Here is a 16,839-nt window from a genome sequence, read left to right on the forward strand (position 1 = left end):
TTAGTTGTATTCGTACCATTTTCCATTGTACCCTTCCAAACAGTCTCCCAGCGCAATGTGCTGCCATCAAGGTAAAACACTTTGTCCCTTCTCCCTGGATCTCCAGGTGGGTGCCAGACAACAACAGGAAGGTACAGCTCTCCATGGCTGCATTGATTCTTGCCTGGATGCAGCAAGGAAACTTGGCATCCAGGTTTTGGGGGAGTTGACCCATCCATCCCCAAGGATGCTTTATTCCTGCTCTTCTTTAATGGCATTCAAACGGAAAATGTGGCACTCTGTATGTCCTAGGGAGATATTCCTGGGGAGCTCACAGGCTCTTTTTGGAACTCCCAGCTCTGTTTTTCCTCCTGCTTTCCCTTGGTTATACAAGCTTTTATTTTTGATACGGCCCATATAAGGCAAGTCCATCTACAGACAGCTTTTCCTTACATTCCCCCTTGCCAAGATGATGTCACCTTAAAAACGAGACTTGCAAAAGGTTAAGCTGTGATTAGGCAGATCGCGTCGCCTCGAACTGTGATCTTTGGCGGAGCAAACACCGTGAGGATGGAAAGGGGAAGATAAGGGTGCTGCGCTGGTGCCAGCGGTGCTGAATTCTGGTGGAGCAAAGCACACTGGAAGCATCGTGCCAACTCACTGTGCAAAGGCTGAGCAGCTTCTCGCCCTCCTTAGTGGTTTGCTTAGTCCTGGACCTTGGATCGTTTCTTGCAGAGGTAAGAAATGTATCTTTTTTCCTCCCTTGGCACCTAAAATTATCTTGTGTTACTTTCTGGATCACAGTCTGGATTGGTGGATGCAACAAATGGCTCTTGGGAGCATCCATGCCATACTCAGCTGCCTGCCAAGACTCAGACTTTCCCTCAAGTGCTACATTTAAAATCTTAAACCTCTTGCATTTTGTTGACAAATATCTTTGAAAACCCCTGAACTGTCAAGAAGCAGCATTGGAGGTGGGGAAGAGGTTGTATCACTTGGTGTCAGAGCTGGAGGGAAGGAGTGAGCCTGCCAAGTTCTGTGGTCTAGGGTTGGCTACAGGAGCCCAACATAAATATTTTAGTAACAGAATTATTTTAACTTCATTTTAATGGATGTTTAAGCTGTTTGTTCAGCTTAAATTTGTTTTAAAGCAGCATGTTTCCATGTGCTGCTCTCAGGAGAAGATGAAGTGAAATGTTAATTCACAGAATTCTGTGAATTCTGTGAAATGTTAATTGGCTTTGTCTGGGAAGGGGACAGTGATTTGATCTGATGGGTTACTGTAACATTCCACCTGGGGACTGCAATGCTGCTCAGCTCCCAGTGCCCACGGTGCAGAGCTGGGACAGGTCTCTCAGTGTCCCCTGCCTCCCCTGTGCCACCGCCAGACCTGCAGCTCCACCGGCAGCAGTCCCCTCAGGGGTGACATCGGGGTGGTGGCCTGGCCCAGTGGCAGAGAGCAGATGGGGACAAGGCACATCCAGTGGTTTTCCATCTGGCTGTGGGTGCAAGCTGGGGTCTTCTGGTTTGTTTTAGTTTGCAGTTGCGTTGAGTGGGTTTATTCTCAAATGCGGGAACTGTTTTGAAAATGCTGAGAACTTGGCGGGGATCAACAGCGGAGTTATTTGAGGCATCCCAGCTGGTATCCCTTTCTCTCCCTCCCAGCCTGGACAGCACAGGCAGCCCAATGCCTGCCCCATGGATGGGAAACCAGCTGAGCCAAGGTCTGGGTTTGCTGCTGTCCTGGTCCGTGGTCACAAAGGGGAGCTCTGTGCTCTCCAGACATCCCTAGAGCTGGTGTTGAGGGCTGTGAGCCCTCAACACCAGGTAGTGGGATCTGATGGGAACAGCTCCTCTGGCTGTGCAGCTCTGCAAGCCTGGTATCACCATGTAATGGCTCCCTAGCCCTCATTCCCTTTTGGCACTCTCCGTACTTCCAAGCTTTGCCATGTCCTCAAAAGACCCTGACTTGGCTCAAGCAAGTCTCTGGTAAGAGCCAGCACTTGCCACCCCATTGGGTCTGTGCTGGGGCCTGAGGGGAGTGATTGATGGTTCCCAGGTCCCAGAAAACCCTTGGCACATTAAGCACCTGATGCCCAGGAGCTGCTTTTCCTCACTCCCTATCTCCCCTCCTCCTACCAGGACCCCGCTGCAGCCACAGAGAATTCCCAGGGGAGTGCGGGGCTCTGGGAACTGCACTCCCACGTAAGGCTCTGAAACTGAGCCACAGCTGAAAAAGCATTCAGGGGCAGAAGCAAGTCCTGACACAGATCCCTGTTAGGAGGTATTTTCCTTCAGAAGCATGGGAGGAAAAAACCCCAAACTCAAGAGTAAATGAAAAACACAGTAATGAGAAGCTTTTCTGTAGCTTTCCTTTTAATTCCAGCCTGTAATGAATGATTTTCCATCAAGGCAGGGAGGAGGTGGAATACTGAACACCCTCAGAGAATAAATAAATCACATGTTTGCATCTCTGTGGTATCTGTCCTCTGTTGAAGCCACAATGTCCCGCACACAGCTGGCTTGTGAGCTCATGGCTGACAGGACTTTGTGCCCGTGCAGGGCAGGAAGAGGCAGACAGCAGCTGCCCTTTTCCTCTGGCAGGGTCTAATGTCACCTCCAAGGTCCAACACGATGCATCCCTGGACCTGAGCACAGCTCTGTGGAGGAGGAGAGGAGCCCAGGGGAGCAGTGAGTGCAGAGCTGAGGCCACGTGCAAGGAGAGCATCCTGACATGGGATGGGGGACCAGCTACGTCGCGATGTCATGGTCACGTCTGGGCAGCCGCAGGAGGAAGGTCTGCAGGGAGCCGCTGCGTGGAAAACCTGCCCGCTCCTTCTTCTGCTTCCAGGTCTCCTCTTCCACGGAGTAGAGGAGCGTCAGCATTTTGTTGACAGTGTAGATGGTGTCACCCCTGACGACGGCAGTGAAGAGAGCTCCCTTGCTGTTCATGAACTGCCCGGGCAGGGCGCTCCACTGCCGGGACGTCAGGTTGAAGCAGTCGATGACACAACGCAAGAAGTCGTCGTAGGGGCCATTGCGCATGACGTAGAGGTTGTCACGATGGGCCACCATGCAGTGCCCATAGCTCTGGTGCCGCTTGAGCTCGGTGACGGGAAGCCACGTGTCTTGCTGGGTCTCGTACTCATAGATGACTGTGGTGTCCAGTGGCTGCCACAAGCAAACAAAGATCTGTCCCAAGGCTTGGGCACAGGGCGCTGCCGTGCTCGGTTGCGGCAGGTCAGAGACGAACGTCCAGGTGCTGGAGGCCAGGTCGTACCTCTCCACGGACTTGAGCGAGATCTTGTTGTACTCGCCGCCGATGGCGTAGAGGTAGCCCTCGTGGCCCACCAGCCTGACATCGTAGCGCAGCTGGTGAGGGCTGGGGAACTCGCTCCAGGTGTTGGCATCAGCATCATAGCAGAAGCTGCTCTCCACCACCTGCTTGTTGGCCCCATAGACACCACCCACGATGTAGATCTTATTATCCATGGTTGCCATGCCGGCTAGGAATGTGCTGGCGCTCAGCGGAAGGCAGGAGAGCGTCCTCCATGTGTTGGTCTCCTCGTCCAGGTAGCAGATGGTCCTGGAGAGATCCTCCAAGAACTCAAAGGTGGGTGTGTGGGCTCCCACTGCCACAAAGGTGCTGGGTAGGAGGGCTTCCACATAGGCCAGCAGGTCGTCGGAGAGGCAGTCCAGGTACTCCTCCAGCTCAGCATAGCTGTCCCTGATGTAGAGTGCGGCACAGTGGAAGAGATCCAGGAGGCCGAATATGGCAGCGGCTTGGTACAGCAGGATGCAGTTGTCAGAGTTGATGGAGTGAATCAAGTACTTGGCCAAGGGCTTCACCTGCAGGAAGGCAGCACATTCCACTGCCTGGAAGGTCTCCTCGCTGCCAAGGATGGGCCTCTCGCCCGCCAGCACCCGCAGCATGGCGAGGAACCCGGCTGCACTCAGCTCCCCCAGCCTGATCTCCTCCTGCGTGCTCTCCCTCATGCCCGAGCGGAAGAGGGCACGGAAGTACTCACTGCTCTCTACCAGCAAGGACTTCTCCACTGAGAATGACTGCTCCTCCACCCGGATACGCACCCGCTCCGGGGGTCCTGCCTGGGAACCTTCCTCCTCTGGGGTCATCCTCGCCTGGGACCTCAGCAGCTTTCAGGGGTGGGGGAGCACCCAGTGCCCCTCTGTGCCGAGCCCCTGCACAGCCCCCTCCGGCCTTCTCCACCCTTTGATGCCTTTGCTGCACTGCCCGGCGGCCTTGTAATATAAATACCTTGGGCTAAAGATAGCTGAGCTCGTGACCAGGGCCTTTCAAAGGCATCCACCAGGCTCAGCTGCCCCCCCAGACTCAGGCAGGGTTCCAGTGTCACCAGCCAGCACTGGGCACGGCAGAGGTGCCTGGATCATCCCATGGAGCCACTCAGGAGAAATGGGGTTTTACTTTCTCCACTCTCAAGCATCTTCCTTATGATGCCCTACAGAACAGTCCCCAGCCTGGGGAGGGCAACACGCTCACATGGCTGGGAAGAACATCTGGCCACAATATTTTTTTTTCTTTAAAACGTGGAGTTTACAGCCCAGGGAGGTAAACAACATCAGCAAATCTCATTGCCACCCAGCTCGGCCATGGGAAAGGGGCTTGGCTGTTCCTCAAGTGTTGCCATGGGCAGGGAGAGACCTTCCTTTGTGACCCTCTCCATGGCAGCAGCATCTGCAACATCCATCCCAGCTGCAAGGAGCCAAAAGCCAGCCTGTGCTTCACCTGGGGATCTCACAGTGAGAAAAAGGAAGTGCAGCAACCTCTTCTCACCAAAAACCTCTCCTCCAGCCTCAGGGCTTGCCCAGCTCCCCATAATACCTGTCTGTGGGAAGAGATAAACCCCTGTTTACTGACTGCAGACACAGAGCTTGACAGTGAGGAAGAGTCTTATTTGTGGCACATCACTTGTTTGTGTGCTAATCACAGGTTTTTCTGGCTAGAAATCCCATTTCAGCTCCGCCATGGGGTGCCAAGGAAGGCTAACAACAGAGCTCACTTGGGGGCTCCTTCCTGGATCTCCCCATCACTACCTGTGATTAGTTTGCAGCTGGTGTTATGTTTTGATGAATAATTTAACCTGAGCAGCTCATCCTGTTGAAGGTCTATTTTTTGCTCCCTCCTTAACTCCCTCATCCCAGCAGCTGGGAACTTTCCAGGCAGTGCACGATGGCAAAGCTGTTGCCTCAGGATCATGGCCACAGCAGCTTCCCCCAGAAATCCGAGTTTAGGGGAGAATGTAAGAGTTTTGCACTTGTACCACTGTCACTGATCCTCATGGATACCCAGCTTAAAATGCCATGTTTAGTTCCAATTGCTTTTAAGCACCCTAGACCTGTGGCCGAAGGGGGTCTTGAGTAAAGGGTCCTCAGAGGGGCTCTGCTTCCGCAGGGGAGTTATCCCTGTGATCCCCATCCTCCCCATCCCTGGGGCTTGCAGGGACTTCCACACTCCCAGACTATTTTGGGAGAGTTTAAAAATATCCTGCCTGTATTAACGGGCAATATTCCCAAGGGCCCAGCAGCCCCGCATGGCCACGGAGCAGCCTTGGCCCCCAGCCTCGGCCGTGGCCCCCCCGCAGTCCCTCGGGGCCGGCCCAGGGGCCGCATCCTGTGGTCCCCATCCCAAACGGCTGTGATCACCATGACAACGCTGACTTCAGCCTCCGCCACCTACTCGGGCTCAGAGCCACTGGGTGCCGGCTGATGGATCGGTACGGGCACTGGTGAGTTCTCCCCGGGCTCCCTCTTCCTCTTGGGACCGAGGCTTTTGGGTGGGAAAAGGGTATTTCTCTGCCTCGAAAGCCTCTGCCGGCACCAGCAGGTGTCTGTGCTTGATTGCGTCCGAAGGAGGCGGGCAGGGGGCGCGCAGGGTGGCTGGACAGGCAGCTCCGGGTGCTGCTCCTGCCTGCCGGAGCTCTGATGAGTGCGCCGGCCTCAGCCAGGGCAGAGGGACCAGGCTTGGGCTCGCTGGGGACACGGCGGGGAGCTGAGCGCTCAGGAAGGTGCCGGGACATGGCGAGGTGGCCACCAAGCCGAGGCACGGCGGGTCTCGGCCCTGGGGGTCTCTGCCCTAAGCCGGGACAGCTCGGGGTGCCGGCGTGTGCTCCGCCGGGGGGACCGTCCTCGGGGTGGCCGGGGCAGCGTGTCCAGCCCCGCGGCGTGGCAGCTTTCCTTACAAGGAGTTTGGCTGGAGCCCGAGCAGCGGGAGCCGCGCTCGCCTCCGCCTGCCTCATTCATCGCAGCCCCGGCCGCGCAGGGGCCGCTGCTGCCCCGGCCCCGCGCTCACGGAGAACCCCGCGTCCCCTCCGGCCGTGGGTTTTAAGGTGGGAGGCTGCGTTTCTCTTCTCTTTCTGGGGTGTGATGGGTGGGCAGAGGGCTGGAGGCTTCTTCTCTTTCGGTGGGGTGCTGGCTGCCACTGTGGGATGAGGATGCCAGCCAGCCTCAGGATGCGGATGGAGGAGAGAGGATCTCCCACCCTGGTGCTGCTGAGCCCTTCTCCCCTCCAGGCTGGGGCACTTCTCCAGGCAGTGAGAAAGTCCCCATCCGATGTGTCAGCGGATGCTCCATCTCCCCCTACTCTCTCCCGCAGGACCGAGGATGTCCTCGATGTTCGGCAAACCCCGAGCCAGCAGCGAGCGGCCACCCCAGAGTCCCCTCCCCGAGTGCAACGTGGCCATCCTGGGGTGCAGAGGGGCCGGCAAGTCAGGTGAGATGGGCAGGGCAGGGCATCGGGGAGCTGCCGGGTGCTGTCAGGGGACACCTGCCTCACCTGCCTCTTTCACCTCCTGCAGCTCTGACCGTGAAGTTTCTAACCAAGAGGTTCATCAGTGAATATGATCCCAACTTGGGTAAGGCACCTTCTTATCCCATGGAGCATCCTTCCCATCTCCCACGTTTCCCATGAATGTGGCATGTAAGGGGAAAGAAAAAACAACCCACCCAAAATTATATAAAAAACAACAAGGGCTGGATTTGACCCAAAACCATCTGCGAAAACAGAGGTGAAAGCAGTGCCCTCTCTGGGGGGACTTCCCATGGGAACGTTGGCTCCTCGCCCCCAAAAAACCAAAAGCTGAATTCTTGAGGCTCTTTGATGAGCATCTCATGTCTGTTGGGCAGGGAAAAGGCTGAGGAAACGAGGACGGGTGCACAGCAGGCGACCCTGGGGCTGAGTTTTGCAGTGAGCAGTTCTTGGCATTTTTTTTTCCACTCATTTGAGTAATTAATAACTATTTTCCTAGGCCTGACTCCAGGCTGTGGGGAAGAACCATAAATGATTTATCGGGGACATTAAGGAGATATGGACCTTGTCCAAGGACCAACTCCAGCCCCTAATAACTCAGTGACTCTTAGAAAGAAGTATAAATCCTTTCTTCCTCAGATATTTTTGGGAATGTGGTTTCATCTTCCCACGTCAAAACCTTTCCGAAACACATCCGTTAAAAGCTGGCCCAAAGAAAGCATCTTTCTCCTGGGGGAATGGCTCAATGGCTCTCCCTGCCTGCTCTTCTTCCAAAAGAAAGGACTGCTCCTCTCGCTTGATTTATTGGGAAATAATCCCATGTCAAGCCCCCAGCTTGCTTTATCTCATCAGGCCATGGCTTTTAGATAAGGGCCGAGCCCTGGGTGCAGCGATTGTTGTGCCAAGCTCCTTCCCCTCCTTCTCCTGTGGGAGCCCACACTTGCAGCACGTGGAGAGAAATAACTCTTAGCCAGGCTTGCCCAGCAACATCACCACCAGTCCCCCAAAATAATGTCTCAGGAAGGAGTAGGGTGGGAGGCATTGGTGGAGGATGCTCCTCATCAGGGCTGAAATTTTTCCATGGTATCCCAAGCACCCTGGGCTTTGCTTGGCATTGAAGAAGACGGGATGTGCCTGCCCATCCTCACAACCACCCTTCTTCTTGCAGAGGACACCTACTCCTCGGAGGAGCTGGTGGACCAGCAGCCTGTGCTCTTGAAGGTGATGGACACTGCTGACCAGGTGAGGCACTGGGGGTGTGAGACCAGCTGCACCACGGCTGGACCACGACTGGACTGCAGCTCAGGCACTCCTTTCCCCCCAGGATGGCCCCGGGAACTGCGAGCGCTACCTGTGCTGGGCCAGCGCCTTCCTGGTTGTCTACAGCATCGACAACAGGAAGAGCTTCGAGGGCTGCCAGCGCTACCTCGAAGTGCTCGCCCTGCACGCGCGGGGCTGCCAGCGCCGCTGCCCCGTGCTCCTGCTGGGAAACAAGCTGGACATGGAGCAGTACAGGTACCGGGCACGCGGTAAGGCTGCCTGCTCCCCGTGGGAGAGAGCTCACAGATCCCCATCCCTCCTGCTGGGATGCAAAACCCAAATCTGAATTCTTCACGGGTATTTCCACCCCCATTAGTATTTGCAACATCCTCCCACATCCCTGAAGTTTCTGCTCTCCTGCCCGAGGGCTGATGTGTTTATTTTGAGCCCGTTGGTATTTTCAGTAGGATGTTTTTTGGCTGAGTGGTGAGGCAGCGTCACCATCCCTGGCAGGGCTTGAGCCAGAGGAGCCCCTCTGGACATGTCCTTCCTTTCCCTGGAGCCTTCCAGTTCCAGCCCCACTGCCAGGACTGGATGTGCCCAATATGTTTTTCTGGCCTTTTGTGCTGCTCTGTGGTCCCACGGGCCCCTGAGTCACGTGCATTGCTGGAGCCCTCGTGCTCCCAGGATGGAGGTATCCCCCTCCCCACAGCAAGGACCTGCCCCATCTCCTCCTCCCTGCTTCCCAGTGCACTGTCATCACACCCACCCCTGGGTTCCTGGAACACATCCCTAACAGGAGAAGCTGTATGATTCCCCAGGGACACAAAGAGACCATTACTCTGGGATTTTGGGAAAGGCAGAACTCTTTTGGATTCATGTACCTGCTTGTCCCAGGGCAGGGATGGGCAGGTGCTACCTTGGTGCTCTTTGGGAAGGAGGCGTGGGATGCATGATCTATTACCTGCACCTTTTTACCGTGCCCCAAGGGATCCTGCACCCATCCCCTCTGCTCTCGCCAGGCAGGTGCTCTCAGCAGAAGGGATGTCCCTCGCCAGCAGGTTCGGGTGCCTCTTCCATGAGGTGTCGGCATGCCAGGACTTCGCTCGGGTGCAGCACGTCTTCCACGAGGCCGTGCGGGAGGTGCGGCGCCAGGCAGAGTGGAACCTCCCCGTGCGGCCACTCTTCATCTCCGAGGAGCGGCCCTGCCCGCCCGTGGCCACGCCGGTGGCCCTGCCCACCCAGCACAGCTTGGCCACCTGCACCTTCAACACCCTCTCCCCCGTCAACTACAAGGAGATGCCCTCGGTGGCCCAGGCCAAGCTGGTCACCGTCAAGTCCTCGCGGGCTCAGAGCAAAAGGAAGGCTCCCACGCTCACCTTGCTGAAAGGCTTCAAGATATTTTAGGATGCGTCCCTGTGGGCTGCAGGGAGGGAGGACAGAGACCCTCATCCATTCCCCCAGCTCCACAGGAGCTGGGACCTTCCATGATGGACTCACAGGCACTGCAGCAGCCGCTGGCAGATGGTGGCCCTGGTCTCCGTGCCAGGGCAAAGCCAGCAGTGGCAACTTGGCGAGCAGGCGAAGTGCCAAGGGTCTGACGTGGGCTGTGGCATCGCTCTGCCTGCCCCTGCCCGGTGCTGCTGTGGTGTTTGCACCCTGTCCTGCCACTGCCCTGGGGCCAGCCCAGTTTTCTGTGAGGATGCAGCAGGTTCCAGAGGAGCCAGAGCTGTGGATACCATTGGGAGGGGAAGGGCCAGCCCCACGGCCACCAGCCAGCTTGGGGACCTGGCCCACAACTACAGGAGACAGGAATGAGGAACTAATCATTAATCCAGCATGGAGGCACCCATCTCGTTCATCCCACAGATCCCCGACTAAGCAATAAGTAGGAGGAATTTTTATTTTTTTTTAAATCCAGATAAAAAAGGTGCAGATAATGTTTCAGCTGCTTAAAGGCCTCAGGTGGCCTGTAACTGATACTCACACATCAAGCTAAGTCACACCAAAATTGCTGCTTTTTTGCTCAACTTTTACACTATATCATCCCTTTCCAAAGGCTTTGCAAAGCGATGCTTTGCTGACAAGGACATAGTCTGCAAAGCCTGTGTTTAAAAGACTGATGTACTTCCAATAATGTCCTAAATTATTTCATGGCTTCTACGCGTGCCCAGTGAAGGACACAAAGGGAATCCTGGAGCAGACCAGGCTCTACCTGTGCCTGAGCCAGGCTCAAGGGCTGGATGTTTGGTTTCAGGTGCTCTATCAGATTAAATGTTCTGCTTCTCCCTGGAGTTGCAGTTACTTTGCAGAGTAAAATATCCATGTGTATATTTGTACATATAGCCATATAAATATATATATATGACCTTACTGACAGAGAGATTCAATTTTGATCAACCACTTTGGAAAGTATTTTAATAAAGAGGATTCTGAAAAGAATTAAAAATGTCTCAGCTTCAGTGTTGCTGTTTTCCTGATGGGAAGTGATGGTGCTTTCCCTGGCTGACTGCAGGCCAAGCTTCCCACTTACTTCCCTGGCTCAGGCCAAACCTCTTTGCAGCACCTGAGGGAGGAGATGAAGCTGGCACTGGAGGGAAGGCTGGAAGCAGCCAGAGCAGTGGGGGAACACCAGCCAGGCAGGTGCTGAGCCCAGGGTCCCTCCTGCAGATGCAACTCTGCTGCTTTCTTGTTTCACACTTTTCTTTCTCCAGGCTAAACTGCATTTTTAAACTTGCACCCCTGTGAATTGAGACATTCTGATACCTTCCTTAAGGCCTAAATGGGCTGACTTCAGCTGCCACTATATGGCCTCCTCAGACATCTCTGTGTACAGGGATGTGACAGTCCCATCCTTCCACTGGACCATCACGTCCCCTGGTCTCTGGTCCTGGGGCCCTGGCTGCTGCTTTAGTGGCTCAGCCAGGTTGTATTCCTGCACAGGCATCAGGGCTTGCTTGGCATCAAGGTCAGCCTCTTGTGTGGTCTGTGCTGTTTCTCCATTCACGAGGGTCTTCCTTTTCCTGCAGGGAAGGCACAACAAGGACACACAGAGTGAAGCAGCAAGGCCAGCCCACATCTGAGGGCACCAACCCTGGTGAGGGTCACAGCCATCAATTTACACCGTGCTCCTGGAACACGCCGGCTGCTTGTGGACAAACGCCGCCAGGTGAGCTGTGCCAGGTAAGTGCTCTGAAGTGTTTGAGCACACACAGCTGTGGGATTCACACTTGGAGAGCACCCAGCTCCTGACGCCAGGAGCAGCACACAGCCAGCCATCACTAGAGGGAGAGCGAGGCAGTTGGCTCTTCTCCTGTCTGAAGACAGCAGCTCTGACACAGTGCTGTTTTCGTGCCCTAGCAAACAGCGAGTTGCTCCTCAGCTGTGGGGGTGTGCAGCCATCAGGAAAATGTGTGGGGATGTGGATGGGGAAAGGCTGGGAGTCTTGCTCCAGAGCCCCTGTACTTAGGGGAGAGCACCTCACATCACGGTTACCATCACTTCCCTGCCAGCAGCCCTGCTGGGCTGGGCAGAGCTGGGCACACCTTTATTCGATGCAGGGCCCAGAGAAGGGGCTTGTCCCAATTGACACAAAGCGAGCAGGCAAGGTTTTATAACAAAAAATGGTTCAAAGGGAGTTTGCTCTTCTCCCCATCACTCAGGCTTTGTCCTGCCATGCCATACCCCTGTGTCTGTTTGCCTGGGAGGCTTTCAGGGCACCACCACACACCAAAAGATTTTCCTGTCTCACCTGTTTCGCACGATGTTAATGGTCAGAAGAATGAGACCCAAAATCATGGTCGCGAGGGACAGCGCAAGAACGGAGTAATTCCATGTTGAGGCTGAAGGAAAGCAGAGAGGCAGTGTCAGCAGGCACAGCACAGTGTGACCCATAGAGCCTGGCCAGGGGTTTTCTGAGGACACCCAAGATGCTCTGTCCTTGATTTTTGTGTCTTTGAAGTTGATCCTCATGACGCTGACCTGCTGCTATGTCAATCTGCTCCCTCCACCCTGCCAAAATCACAGGAGACCTTTGCTCTCTTGGCATGCCCTGCCTGGAAAGAGGCTGAACCCCAGAGACACTATCTCAGCAAAGCCTCCAGCCTATCTTCACCTATGGCCTGCTTATTCCAGAGGCAAGATGGAGGGTTTGTGTGTCTGGGGTAAATCACCTCCTCAGGGCAGTGCCCTCAGGCATCTCTGTTAGGCAAGAAAGTTAACAGCCAAGGACTGTGTCTCAGCCCAGGAACACCAACGGGACTTACGGTCTTCTCTGCGGAAGAACCAGAGCAGCTCCTCCAGCTGTTCCAGTTCCAAGCCCAGTGGAAGGGTTACGTTGCCTGTTGTGTGCTCGTTCACGTGTGTGCTGGCCTGAGTGGTTGGGAGGTACTTGTGCTCTGCCTGAGCTGTGGTGGAAAGAGAAAGATGCAATAGTCACTCACTGCAGCCCTTCAGATTGGAGGTGACCTTCTCCTTCGCTCCCAGGGTTGCCCAGCATGTCTCCCCAAGCAGGCAGAACACAGCCCTGAGTGCACAGCCTATCTCATGCACGGAGAAGTGGAGAGTGTTTTTGGCTGTAGACCCCACTATGGTGAGACAGCAGGGCTGCAAAGACTTCAGAATGCTGATAGGGCCTTTCCACATTCGCCATCTCCCACCAAGGAGAGGCAGCTCCGTGTGCCACAATTCACCAAAGAGTTGCCTTGCCAAGATCAGTCCTGGAAATGTAACTCTGGACTGCAGTCCTCCAGCAAGATATTCTTATTTATCAGGCTGGCTTGTATACACAGCTTGACTAGCAATTTTTATCAGAAAAGCCTTAGTGTCTGCAAAGAAACCAACATGTAAGTGTGGCCAACCCCAAGCACAGAACATACACACAGAATGCAGATGGGAATGACACCCAGTTCTGAAACTGGGGTGTAACTTTTTCCTTGGCTGCTGGTGTATACTGAGGAAAATAGCCCCATAGCAGGAAAGAAAGAAAAAAACTGTATTTCCAGGAAGTTAAAGTCTTTGCACATGTGACCTACTATTATCCTTTAAGCCAAGACTCTACCTTGCAGCACGAAAAATGGGATTATCCAGAAGAACTTCATATTTGTATATGCAGATGGAATGGATCACACCTTCACAGTATTTCTTCAGTGTGGAGATGCCTGCAAAAGACAGAGAGACTAAGGAGTTGAGTGAGAAGCTGATTCTCCTCCCTACTCCAGCTGTTTTCAGAGAAGGGATCTCATGTGCCCCAGCATCTGTTTCCTCCAGAGAATGTGAGTCTGACCTGCCAGGACAGGGTGCAGAAATCCCTGGGCCACCAAGGTGACAGCAGAGGGGGTCTGGCACGGCATCTGCTGCCCGGGTTGGACCCCTTGCCGAGGTGAACCTGTACAAATGTGAGCTCAGCTGCTGTGAGCCAGCCTCTCCCCAACTAACAAAACTTCCCTGCTTCCTCCCCTGCCATAATCCCAAGAGAACATATACTTTGCATGTGGTTACCTATTGCCAACCCATGGGTGGCAGAATATGGGTGTGGAGATGAGGAAGTGGAAGGCTGAGCTCCAAGAGGAGGCAAGGCTGGCTTGCCATTGAGGCTACAGTGTTTCCCATCCCTCAGGGAAACAGAAAGTCCTCCTTGACCTTTAGTCCCTCATTTATTAGTGGCATCGATCCAACTTTTATGGCTGCTTCTCCAAATTACTTCTTCAGCGTCCTTCGAAGGGACCTGCCCTGAGCAGGGGTTCCTGGCTGTCCGCTGTGAGTTGGTGAGATGTTGAGGTGGCTCTCCCCAGCCCGCTGCTCGCTGGCCATCACCCACTGGCATCCACCACAACACACATGCATCCCTCAGACATTCTGGCCCCACAGTCCATTAATTATTATGTGAAGATTTTTATGACAGTCTGATACTCCCAGCTTTTACCTGCCTTTGCTGTGTGGCCTGGTGCTGTCTGAAACTCGCTCACAAGCATGTTCCACTATGCCAGGCGTGTCAACAATGCTGCTGCTGACTCCTCAGGGAAGCATTTGTCCCGTCGGTTATAGACCTAATGATTGCTACTATTTTCCCCCCCATTCTCAATGTCTTCACAATTCAAAGTTCACGTTTTATAGCTAACCAGGCATGCAGGCCCTGCTGCCAGAAAACCACCTGCTAGCAATTCTTTGAGGAGGGGACTCTCAAATACGTGGCCCACTTTGTGTATTTCAGAAAATACGGGTAAAGCTGCTCCCTGCAGTTAGGTGTGCCAATTACTCTTCCGTCCAGGTAACCTTTAGCTTATTCACATGGATCACCCCTCACAAAGGAGGAAATAAGGCCGTGGTGCCAATGAAAATGAGTTACAAGTCAGCTACACCCTAATAAGAAGTGGCACTTGAATGTGTTAAATCTTGCTGTGCAAGGCTTCTGAGTAATCATTGGCTCGAAGAGGGATATTTGACAAGCATGTTGCTGATTTTCCCTTAAGGTGTTTCATAAGCTGTGGGTTACCTCCTGGTGTCTGTGCACAGCAGGGATGCTGGAAAGCTGCTGGAAGTACTTCGCGACTTCATCAAGTAGTGACCCGCAGCCAAATATCCCCAGATATGGGAGGCCAGAACTTTGCAGGTAAAACACAGCAGCAGAATGGACCCTTATTGTGCATTAACAGGACATTTAAGTAAAAGACTTTAAGGGAAACTTCTGTTATTTTACAGATCCTTTACATCTAAATCACATCAGCAAAATTAGTTTCATTCATCAAAGCTACAAAACAAAGTGTTCTCAGGTCAGTATGCCTACTCCAGTGGAGCCTGAGTAGAATTCTGCCTAAACCGCCAGCTTCCCCAGTAAGGAAACAGTGACTCCCACAGTTGGGCTGGACATGTTCCAAGGAGTTTGGATCTTCCAGCCTGGAAGAGACTGTTAAAGGCATCTCCTCCAGCCTCCCCCACGCAGCTGCTCTGCCCTGCTGCCCACATCCCAAAGTGGGCAAGAACTGCTCCACAAGACCAGCTGGGACAGCGTGGGGGATGTTCTTCCCCACTGCTCCCCTGCCTGCCTGCATCTCAGCAGTGACTCTGGTGGCTGATGGACAGGGATGAGCCCTTAGATCCAGGCCTCTGCAACTCCGAGTGTGCACTTTGGTCTCCTGTCCCTCTGAAGGCACCCAAGACCCTTCTGAGGTTGCTTCCCAGCTTGGCTACAACAGGGGAAGCTCAAATGAGAGACAGCTCATGCATTCTGTGCTCATATGGAAGGAGGCAGAAAGAACAAAGAGGCCAGTGCCTCTCAAGAAACATTTTACCTGTGTTATTTTGAGTTTATATTGACTCCTGAAAGTTTTTGTAATTTCTTTCTTCTTGCAAATGGGATTTTAACATCAAAAGCTGCAAAATCTGTACAGTATTACATATTTCAGGAACAAAGAGTCACACAACAATGCTATTTCAAATACTTCTGTGGATCTGTGGACTTTGCTAGCATTCAGTGAAATCTCAAGATATTACAGGAAAATGTCAAGGGACTGCTTTTTGCTCTGTGCATTGATCCCAGCACTTCAGTGGTAAAAACCTTTCTCATAATGGAAGCCCTTGAAGATCTGACACATATCCCACGCAGAAGGCAGAGCTGAGGGATTGGTGCTCTAAAGGTTGGCATAATCCAGCAAGGGGGCTGTGCCATGTGGGAACATAGGAACACACATGTCCACAGCTGCACGTGGACTCTTCCCAGCCACATGTGGTGCTGTGAATCCACCTGTGCTTGGTTTTTGTCAGCTCTGATATTCATGGCTGCTCACCAAGCCACATTTTGCCCTCATTCTGCAAATGAGAAGTCTTTAGATATGTATTATACTGGTTTAAGTAAAGATGGGGGAATATCTTTTGGAAAGACCATCAAGTACAGCTTCTGTTGAGATGATAATGTCCCTCTGGGCTCTGTATTCAAAACTCACTACACAGCATGGGACAATGCATTTAGAGCTCTCCAGAGTTGCATCCAGACTCTCTCTCTCTGGTGGTTGTCCTATCTTAACAGATTGTGTTAAAATGGGTCAGTTATTTCAAATACAGGATTAAAGTGGGATGTCCTGTCTTTGGGATTCATAGAGGATATCTATACAATGTCACACCACAGACATACAAATGGATGGTATGGTTTATAAAGGTACATTAAGGTCTGAGCTCCATTAAGGAACACAAGGAATTGTTTAATATTTAAAATAATAAGGCAAGAAGGCAGTCTGTGCTATTTTTTAACCTCTATAAAGTAAAAAGCTAAAGAGAAAATCTAAGTTATATTACACATTTTCCTTTGACTGCTTTAATATGCAGGAGTTACCTCAGCCTGCTTCTTACTCGCCATTCAGACAGTCTCTCCTTAAAAAGTCTGCCTTCACTTAAAATTCCCAAGGATTCAAGCTTTCTAACTGGAATAAATAAATAATCCTTTCTTTACAGATAGCTATAAATTAACCCAGCAGCCAGTGCAGCAGGAATGCCCGTTAATCTCTGCTAACTCACCAGAAACGTGGAGTTCCCAGCAGGGAGGAAGCTACATTTCTTCTTTAAGCCCTGTTATACGAAGACATCTCCTCTGAGCACCGTGGTAATACAAGGCTCCCTGTGCTCGCTCTGGGTATGCTGTGAGCTGTGATTCACTCTGCTCCTGAGTCATGTGTGAAGGCCAGTTCAACAGGTGAGGTACACTCCAGCCCCTGGAAAAACACACCTCTTTAGTGGGACCATTTACAGCACGAGGTGAATGACCTTTTGCCAAAGAGTGAGCTGTAGCAACTTCCAGTTTATTTGCTCAAGTTATTGGCATAATC

The 16,839-nt window shown here is 53.0% G+C and overlaps 3 protein-coding genes across 11 annotated transcripts; 1 reads left to right on the plus strand and 2 right to left on the minus strand.

Annotated features, from left to right (window-relative positions):
- The first annotated feature begins 95 nt into the window (after nucleotides 1-95).
- Nucleotides 96-16,595, plus strand: RASL12 (RAS like family 12). Of its 7 annotated transcripts, XR_005258173.1 has the most exons (9): nucleotides 5,607-5,744; nucleotides 6,611-6,727; nucleotides 6,813-6,869; nucleotides 7,932-8,005; nucleotides 8,088-8,278; nucleotides 11,053-11,206; nucleotides 14,494-14,633; nucleotides 14,723-15,657; nucleotides 16,469-16,595. XR_005258173.1 is itself a non-coding variant. In XM_038147425.1 (8 exons), exons 2-8 carry the CDS (start codon nucleotides 6,619-6,621, stop codon nucleotides 14,754-14,756), a joined length of 759 nt encoding a protein of 252 aa, XP_038003353.1. In that variant the 5' UTR covers nucleotides 5,607-5,744; nucleotides 6,611-6,618; the 3' UTR covers nucleotides 14,757-16,525. The 7 variants fall into 7 exon arrangements, 6 of the variants coding, with proteins under 6 accessions (XP_038003350.1, XP_038003355.1, XP_038003352.1 ...); XM_038147425.1 differs by having other exon boundaries at nucleotides 14,723-16,525; XM_038147422.1 differs by lacking the exons at nucleotides 5,607-5,744; nucleotides 11,053-11,206; nucleotides 14,494-14,633; nucleotides 14,723-15,657; nucleotides 16,469-16,595 and adding exons at nucleotides 96-716; nucleotides 9,046-10,472.
- KBTBD13 (kelch repeat and BTB domain containing 13) lies at nucleotides 1,992-4,251 on the minus strand. Of its 2 annotated transcripts, XM_038147413.1 has the most exons (2): nucleotides 4,069-4,251; nucleotides 1,992-3,828 (listed from the first exon to the last, which is right to left on the minus strand). In XM_038147413.1, the coding sequence occupies exons 1-2, from the start codon at nucleotides 4,111-4,113 to the stop codon at nucleotides 2,731-2,733; spliced, it is 1,143 nt and encodes a 380-aa protein (XP_038003341.1). In that variant the 5' UTR covers nucleotides 4,114-4,251; the 3' UTR covers nucleotides 1,992-2,730. The 2 variants fall into 2 exon arrangements, with proteins under 2 accessions (XP_038003341.1, XP_038003340.1); XM_038147412.1 differs by having other exon boundaries at nucleotides 1,993-4,251.
- SLC51B (solute carrier family 51 subunit beta) lies at nucleotides 9,909-16,667 on the minus strand. 2 transcript variants are annotated; one of them, XM_038147428.1, is made up of 5 exons: nucleotides 16,532-16,667; nucleotides 13,083-13,182; nucleotides 12,289-12,429; nucleotides 11,775-11,865; nucleotides 9,909-11,046 (listed from the first exon to the last, which is right to left on the minus strand). In XM_038147428.1, the coding sequence occupies exons 2-5, from the start codon at nucleotides 13,120-13,122 to the stop codon at nucleotides 10,827-10,829; spliced, it is 492 nt and encodes a 163-aa protein (XP_038003356.1). In that variant the 5' UTR covers nucleotides 13,123-13,182; nucleotides 16,532-16,667; the 3' UTR covers nucleotides 9,909-10,826. The 2 variants fall into 2 exon arrangements, with proteins under 2 accessions (XP_038003356.1, XP_038003357.1); XM_038147429.1 differs by having other exon boundaries at nucleotides 13,083-13,200.
- Between the last annotated feature and the right edge of the window lie 172 nt (nucleotides 16,668-16,839).

Source organism: Motacilla alba, chromosome 10 (assembly GCF_015832195.1).
Source record: "Motacilla alba alba isolate MOTALB_02 chromosome 10, Motacilla_alba_V1.0_pri, whole genome shotgun sequence".
Taxonomy (NCBI): Eukaryota; Metazoa; Chordata; class Aves; order Passeriformes; family Motacillidae; genus Motacilla; species Motacilla alba.

Bases quoted from the DNA above. Each gene is read 5' to 3' on its own strand.
- KBTBD13 (XM_038147412.1), bottom strand. From the start codon at position 4,113: ATGACCCCAGAGGAGGAAGGTTCCCAGGCAGGACCCCCGGAGCGGGTG.
- RASL12 (XM_038147422.1), top strand. From the start codon at position 6,619: ATGTCCTCGATGTTCGGCAAACCCCGAGCCAGCAGCGAGCGGCCACCC. The intron at 8,006-8,087 runs GTGAGGCACTGG...CTTTCCCCCCAG, and splicing joins TGATGGACACTGCTGACCAG to GATGGCCCCGGGAACTGCGA. The intron at 8,279-9,045 runs GTACCGGGCACG...TGCTCTCGCCAG, and splicing joins CTGGACATGGAGCAGTACAG to GCAGGTGCTCTCAGCAGAAG.
- SLC51B (XM_038147428.1), bottom strand. From the start codon at position 13,122: ATGAAGTTCTTCTGGATAATCCCATTTTTCGTGCTGCAAG. The intron at 11,866-12,288 runs GTAAGTCCCGTT...GCTTTCCTTCAG, and splicing joins GTTCTTCCGCAGAGAAGACC to CCTCAACATGGAATTACTCC. The intron at 11,047-11,774 runs GTGAGACAGGAA...CCTTCCCTGCAG, and splicing joins ATTAACATCGTGCGAAACAG to GAAAAGGAAGACCCTCGTGA.